General features: G+C 37.3%; 1 protein-coding gene across 1 annotated transcript in view; it reads left to right on the top strand.

The window, feature by feature from the left end:
• SUCLG2 (succinate-CoA ligase, GDP-forming, beta subunit) overlaps window positions 1–5,884 on the top strand; it is a gene marked incomplete at both ends in the record, with an annotated part of 48,812 nt that extends 42,928 nt beyond the window's left edge. Inside the window, 2 exons of the mRNA XM_010018121.1 lie at window positions 4,119–4,280; window positions 5,700–5,884. Of these exons, the coding sequence (XP_010016423.1) occupies window positions 4,119–4,280; window positions 5,700–5,884 (347 nt within the window). The remainder of the gene's footprint in view (window positions 1–4,118; window positions 4,281–5,699) is intronic.
• Between the last annotated feature and the right edge of the window lie 2,492 nt (window positions 5,885–8,376).

Raw genomic sequence — 8,376 nt, 5'->3', positions numbered from 1 at the left:
AGAGAAAGCCTTTACCCATTGTAACAGACATTAGGAATGTGGTTGCTTAATTGCTGTTCTGGAAACTTTTGGGAAAAGATCACTGCTGTGTCAGTTAAGAACTTTCCTGCTCTTTGTACAATATGAGTTGTACAATATTCAATATGAGTTCCTCATATTGAATGAATTAGCACTTTTTAAATACTATTTGTGTGCCCACAGCTAGTTTGTAAAATAAACAGCTTTTCACTAAAAATCTATGGTTTTGGCTCAGTTGGTGAGGAATTCAGATGCAGAATTGTGGGTAGAAAGTACAATTGTCCAACCTTGTTTTTTCCCTTTTTAACTTAAAAAACCCAAACCAAATGCAAAAGAATTGGCAGAGAATTGTCCACAGCTTAAAAGAGAAGCTCTGCTGGTAGTGAACTCTGAAAAGCTCTAAAGGATGTAAAACAAATGCTGCCCTACCCTGGTTTACTGATGCATCTTAAATGATGGTACTGTTTGTTATAAAATAGGCTCTGGGACACAGAAACACTCTATTGTAAAGTGGCATTTTAAATACAAAAAGGAATATCTTGTCTATTAAAGTAGATGAGGGTAATTCAGAGACAATGATAACTATTAAATATGCATCAATTTTTTTTTACATCGTGACCTGTTTTCAGGTTAAACTAAGCTAGAGGAGTATATTTGTGGCTTAAATGTACGAATTCTGCTTTGATGGCAGCCCTTTTTCAAGTTCCTTCTCGGTTGGGGTTTGAGGGGGTTATTTTATGTTCTTACCACCAGAATCCTTTAGCTCTTTGGGTAGAGTTTACCTCATGAGAATGATTCCCTCCACATGCTTTAACTATCTGAGAATCTCTCACAGCACTGCGTGCTCAGATTTCCATGTCATTGGAAGTACCATGATAACATGTGCTTTGAATCAATAGTTTCTGCATTGTAAACCTCGCTCAGCTTAATAAATGTAAGTCAAATTCTTAGGAACTGACTCTGGCTCTGTTGGTTCTCATGCAATTTGTGAAATGTGTACTGGGGGAGAGAAACACAAAGCCCTGCTGTTGACCAGTGCAGTTGTACTGTAGGCTGTATTTTAAATGGAAATGGAAACTTTGCTTTCAGAACCAGGTCGACTGTTGTTTTCCCCACCATTTAAGTAAAAAACCAGTTTGGATGAGGTGAGAACATCATCCTCATTCTGTGTTGCGCAGTGAACTTAGAACAGTGAAATAGGGCCTTGTAAAATGAATGGTCTGGATTTTGCGAGTTCTAGCAATGTGCAACACATAACACTTTTGACTATTTGAAGATGAATGGAACCTTTCAAATAGGTACAACTAAAGCTGCTGGAACTTTCCTGCGGATTATGATGTTCAGTTCAAACCAAATTTGTCAGTATGTTTGTCTGCCATGGCTGATCTACTTACCAGGTTTATTTTGTGGGTTCAAGACCACAGATGCTGCAAAAACAAAATATCCTTTCTCAAAAGTTGCTGCAATAATTCTTTTAGTAGAATAATTGACCAAGATACCATAATGCTACAGGGCAATATGGAAGGTACCCAGTGGTCCTTTTGCTCAGTCAAGATGTCAAGAAGTTAGGACATTTATGACAATTGCCTTCTATCAGACAGAGAAATGACCTTGAGGTGAGCTCTTTTTACCAGGACTAGGCTGTTCTGGTATTCACACTTGATATATTTAGTAAGGAGGACTTCATTTGAGGGATGGTAGGGAGTTTTAGGCTGTTTTGTCTGAAGTTGTTCTGCATGTGTTTCACATCCAGGAATCTGAGGAGCAGAAACAGGGCGGGTTTCAAGCTGTGAAAGCCATCTTACTAGCAGGCATATACAGAAGCTTTCCTGTGCTTTATTTCTTTTTTGCTAGCAGTTTCTCCATCTGAAATGTCTTAAAGACGAATAAAGATAAAACAAATGGAAAAACATTCGAGTAGCTTAATGCAGTTGTTTCTAATGATAAAATACAACTCTCTGTATGAAGACCATTATTCCTGTCTAAGTAACGGTTAAGATGGATTCATTTCTTTCTGTGCTTTGTGTAATTTCCATTAGAAAATACATTGTCATATGTATTTCCTTTTGTTTAATTCTGTAGCAAATTCTTTGTTAACACTGTTGGGTCAGAAGCCTGTTAACTCCCCATTTATTTGGGTTCTTTTGTTTGCTCTCAGTGTAAGCTCTTGAATTGGCAGATGACAAAAATCCCACATTGCTAGCAAAAACAACAGAAGTACTCCATGAATATAAGTGCTGGAGCTTTCTTTGATATTTGTTTGGACAAAAAAAAAAATCCATTTGTATAATCTATCATGCATGTAACAATGTGCTTTTGATGGTGCAAATGGCTTGATAAATATTAATAGGTGTTTTTCCTGCTACTTTGTGCAGCATAGCCTTTGTTAAAGATGACTGTTCTGTAGAAGTGAGATTCTATTAATGTGACATTGAGAATGTTCATGTCTAAGGTAAACAAATTCTGCAGCTGCAGTTTTGCTCTAGCTTTGAGTTGGTTTAGCAATTCAAAGAACTCAAAGCTTGAAGATGAAAAATGGTACTGGTCTTAGTTCGTTGTTAAAAGAAGTTAAAGCAGCTCTAGTACAGTTGAAGCATATTATGAACTTCAGACGTTTATCCTTTTGGAGCTTCCCACTTGCAGGTTGACCAGGTAAGATCTAGACTCTTCCAAGGCAGGTTTATTATACACTCATGAGCAGTTCTCTGAAACTACAGTCACTGAAAGGAATTCTGATCCGGTTTTAATTTAATCTGGTATTGGTTACAGTTCCAATGTACAAACACACACAAACCGCAGCAACATCAGAAAACCAAACCAGGAAAACCCAATTCAAATCAAGACAGGCCAGTGAGACTCTCCTGTTTGTGTACATCTTTTGCTGTTTGCTTAGATTAAGTTAAGCAATTGTATAATGAGGGGGGAAAAAAAGAGGTATTTGTGCCACCAAAAAATATTTTGTGATTAGTTATTTTAATTGATGGTATCTATCTCAAAGACTTAAAACTCTCTTTTTAATTGCAATTCATTTTTAGTTGCAGAGAGATGTACAATTTTCATGAGACATGCATGTAATATGTATGTATTTCAATGGTGATATGAATCAGAACAAGCAGAAAGAGAGACTATTAGATTTTTCTGGATGCAGCATTTAGAGGCACTTATATCTGACTGGTTTGCATTGAGAAATCAATTATGCTTCAGTCAGTAATTATAATCTGGATATAGTACAAGTCAGATTACTTAAATGGTGAAATGTAAGACTATACATTTACTTAGAACATTTTAATCTAATGAGGTGTTTGCCTCTGCAAACCCATAGAAATAATCAGTCAGTAAATAGGCAAATAACCCATTCGCTCTATGTACATTTCTGTTGCTGGTGTTTTTATGTGAATGTTATGTCTACTAGCTTGTCTTTTGTATCTATTATTTAATACAGTCAGGTTTAGCTGCTGATTAATTTGTTTTTACAGCTATAATGGCTGTTGACATTGATGAGAAGTTTTGTATTTCTTTTGTAAATTTTCTTTATTTAGCTGTAATCTTTTGATCATTTTAAACATCCATTGGCTTAAAGTTGTAATTCGGATCTTTAGGGAAATAATGTGTGTATAGCTAATAACATTATAAATTAAAACTACGGCTAAGGGAAGCATTTTGTATTGCTCCACTATAAATGAGTGCATGTTACCAAACTTTGCTTTGGATTGCTAACCTGTTATGTGTTATACCTGTTGTACTTTCAGTGGTTTTGGAAGTAGACTCTGTTATGAATCTACTGTCCAAATCATGCAAACTGCCTTTGTAATTTACATGAACTTTGTTTAAAGCAAACACAGAAGATCATCCTGTGACAAGGGCCCATGGTAATGTACTAGTGTTCAGATGCTTGCTTTGCTTAATATAAGATTCAAGGGAAACTTGCCCTTATTTGCTGTAGTCAATGCTAGAACTTCATCTGATCATATGTTGGAAGCAACCTCAGTCCCAAAGCATCCTTCTCCCTGTCCTTGCTGTAGTAGTCATAATATTTCAGAAGCTCTGGCTAACTGTAATCTCTAAATGCCTGTATGTTCTCTTATTTTTTTATCCTTTAGTTGTTTGTTTTGATGCCAAGATAAACTTTGATGACAATGCAGAATTTAGGCAAAAAGAAATATTTGCCATGGATGACAAGTCTGAAAATGAGCCTATAGAGAACGAAGCTGCCAAATACGACTTAAAATATATAGGACTGGATGGAAATATTGCTTGCTTTGGTAAGAACAAATAACTCCAAAAGACATTTGAAGACAAATTCGTACTTGTTCAGTGTATAGACTTTGTTTACATTCTGACATTCAGTCCACCCTTGACAGTATTTCAGCCTATTTTGCTGAGGTTGTCTGTCCTTCCACAAGTTCTTGCAGGATTGAAACTAAAACTGTTGAAACTGTGGTGAAGGCCACAGCAGACAGGCAGGGCATGAGGAGGGTCAGGGAGAAGGCAGGCTGAGGGCGAACGTTTCTACCCTGTGAATTGTTAAGCTGATGCCATTGATCTTTCCAGTGATTGAGCCAAAACGTGAAAAGTAATCAGAATTCAATCTCTAATTTTCAGAAATGAGTCTGTGTTACTTAAAAGACACTGCAAAAGTATGTGTGTAAAAACATGATATTCTCACTTAAAATTGAACTCTGTTTTCATTTAAGGAAAGGTGCTAAAGAAGTTGCTTGGTTGTTAAAAGCAAAATACCAGGTTTTTATTTTCCTGGAGTTTCTGTAGGACAGAAATGACTCTTCCTTTTAGAAGAGATAAGTAAAATAGCCATCTGTGCTCTAAATAATCTTCATTTTGCACAAATGCTTTTAGCCAGTACATTTTATTATGAATCTAATTGAATTAGGCATTTTATCCCAGCTTGGTGAGAAAATGTCCAGCATTTATATTGCTTAGATATGTACTCTAACCATAAATCTAGAAGATGCTGAGAATGGGTTGCAGTTGATTCAGTGATAGTGAGACTTCAATCTCAACTTAAAAACCAAAACCAACAAAACAACAAAAAAAAACCCCAGATAATAATTGTCAATGCTACATTATATTATTGGTTTTTTTAGTATTAGGTATTGCTGTTGAATTACAGGTGACATAGAAGCCTTCCTTTGTCCAACAAGAGCAACTTACTGGGGACACATAATTCTCACCTACTTTTTCTAGCTTAGAGGATCTTTGTGCCCCTGGGAATGCTTCTAGACTAATGTAAATGCAAAATAAAAGGCAGTTTCAGGAGCATCTGCCCCCAGAATTTAGTTGTCTGTTTTCCAGTATTACAAAGCAGCATTTACTGCTGTCAGAATGATGAGTAGGGAGCTTAAGGAGTCCATTTGTCCTTCATGCCTCATAATGTGATCATTATTCCAAGAAACTTTTGGATGCCCACAGTTACCATTCCAGTGTTCATACATGTTCAAGGAAAGGTGCACATCTAAGTCCTAAAATTGATACCTAAATGTTGGTGTGTGTGCATCAGAGTTTGAATTATTTGTTGCATTGAATATCCTTGAATAAGTACTGACCTATTTAGAAATAGATGTTTATGAGCTGTGTTTTCTGGTTGTGCTGATATGTTTTAAGCCTTTTCACAAATCTTATATACTTTTATATGAAATGTAAGTACTTGGTGTTTACAATTACAGTCAATGGAGCTGGACTTGCAATGGCAACATGTGATATAATATCCTTGAATGGTGGAAAGCCAGCCAACTTCTTGGATTTGGGTGGAGGCGTGAAAGAAGCACAAGTATATCAAGCATTCAAGCTGCTGACTACTGATCCAAAGGTAAAAAAGGTGGTTTTGGACCAGAAGCTTCCCCGTGCAGCAGTACAATTGTGTTACAGAACATGAATAGTATGCTGAAAAATACAGATAATGGTGTGAACACTGGGGATGGGTTACTTAGGGGGCGAACTGTGAGGAGAATGATTTTACTGTGAGCCACTGGACTGACTTTTCAGTTCCTGGTCCACAGGCAGGTTTGCTGGCTTTGTCTTCCTTATCGTGCTTTTCCAGTGCTTCCATCCATTTTCCTCATGTTCGTTGTGTCTGTGATAGTAACTCCTCTAAATACCACCAGTGAAAAGTACATCTCTGTAATTGTATACCCTGCACAGCAGTGAGTGACAAAATGTTGTGACTTTTCACATAGAAGTGAATATTGTTTGCAGCAAAATTTCAAGGCAAAACCAGGAAGAAAATTTGCAGTACAAAACAAGCACAGGTTGACTTCAGATTTTAAGCTCTTTGCAGCTGTAAATCTCCTTGCATGTTTTTAAGGCACACAGTACCTTGACTGCACCACTGTATTAGTCAGTCATCTGCACTATTCCAAACATTCTTCCTGGATTTTTTTGCACACCCATAGATGGGGGTCATACTGACCTTTCATTTATAGAGCTCTAGGTTTATGTTCTTCCCAAGACCCACAGGAAGAGAACTGGTTGTCTCCTTTTACTTAGTGATTGTACAAGCTTCAAGTCATTAGCATGCCTAGAAGAACACAGACCTGGAGAAGTAGAGAGGCAAGATACCTTACCTGGGGTGGAAGGGAGGCAGGATGGACTTGAGATTCGTGTTAGAAAACCTGATAGTTTCCTTCATTGTCTGATGCTAGTATTCAGTGTTGTGCTTGTCTTCCTTTGTGGAGCTTTACCTGCTCTCAGGGCATTACACAAAGATTTGTTTGCATGTGTCTGAGTTGTTCTGTGATGTGTGCTTTGTATAATGATCAAGGTTAGCTGAGATGTAATTGAGTTCTGAAACTTGTGTTGGTGGAGAAGCAGGTGCAGTAAAGTCTTAGATATGCAACTTAGCTAATGATTGTCAATATACTAAATACCTTCATGTGCTACAGCACAAACAACAGGTATTAATTTTGGTGATGAAGCTGACTGAGTTTAAACGATTTGAAAGGAAAAATGTATTTCAGTAGCTTTCAGCTATAGAACATCTGCGTGCCCAACATTTGACTTGTAAATATATCCTTCTATTACATATTCTGCTTATATATTACTGCCTAACACTACCTGCTTGCACCAGGGCTAATAAAGCTACACAAGTAAAAGGTAGCAGGGGAAGAACCTGATACAGTCATTTATGCTTTTGTTTATGCAGAGCTATAGTTGTGCCATTCCTGGCTTTGACTGGCTGAAGATACAGAAGGTTTTAGCCTAAACGCAGCACAGTTCATTCCTCATTAATTTGTTGCATCCTCTCTTCCTTTTGAATGTCTATTCTGATCTTCCTTCATTCACAGGAAGAATCACAGAACAGCTCCATTGCATTTCCCTCTTGATGGTTCTCGTTATTGCACTCCAGGAAAAAAAGGGAGGATGTTATTAACATTAGTTCTTTTGAGCCTAGTTCAGCACATGACCACAGCTGTGGTGCTTGAGAAGCTCAAAGTGAGTCTTTTCTGTCTTGTCAGCCTTTTCAATCTGACTGATCTTACCTTTATTTTATGTCAGTGTGACCATCAGCAATACTGTTGCAGATCCATGTGACATCAGGTGAAAAACTTCCCTTAATGGTAACTGATAAAGAATATGCATGAGATAAAATTAGGACTAGGGAAGATATGCAGGTATCCCGACATATAACAGGAGACTGTAGCAGCCCTGGCAGTTACATCAGCCTAACATCAAAGCCCTTGTTTTCCTTACAGCTCTGCAGTTAATATTTGTTTTAGTATCTATTAAAACAATAAACATGTCAGGTTTTATTTCTTTTTGTTCAGAAAAGATAGTAAATTTTGTTTCTTATTTCCTCTTCTAATACACCCTGTCCATTAGATCACTAATACACAATAAAATAATTGAACAAATCCTCTCTTAACTAATAGTAGGCTTTTAACTCCAAGAGTTGTTGTGGCTAATGCAGCATTCACAGTTTGTATCTGCTCAGTCATTTCCCTGTAACCTTTAACCTGATTCCCACCTTGTTTGAGAAGATAAAAATTTGCTCTTGGGAACTTGTAGGACAATTAATTGCTGTAAATGTCTCCAGACAACATTAAGCTGAGAAAGACTGAACAAACAAGCAAGCCTTAGGGCTGTAACATGGAGAAGTCCTGTCTTCTAGTTACACTGAAACGTGGCACTGGCAGTGTTAAGGACACTGCAAGAGAAGAAATCTTCCAGAAGGAAATGTTCAACTGCACTTTGAAGTAGCTCTTTAAAACGTCTGTTTTGTATTAAAGCAACACAATACAGGTATGCCATGATTTGATTTGGTGGAGCTGGGGATATTGTTTTTTGGGAAGAATGAAGATCTCGGCTGCTTTGCTGCTGGTTTAATCTGGCTGTTGTCAGGGCCTA

The sequence above is a fragment of the Nestor notabilis genome, unplaced genomic scaffold (assembly GCF_000696875.1).
Source record: "Nestor notabilis isolate BGI_N333 unplaced genomic scaffold, ASM69687v1 scaffold8347, whole genome shotgun sequence".
Classification (NCBI taxonomy): Eukaryota; Metazoa; Chordata; class Aves; order Psittaciformes; family Psittacidae; genus Nestor; species Nestor notabilis.
This window is presented reverse-complemented; position numbering and strand designations above follow the sequence as displayed.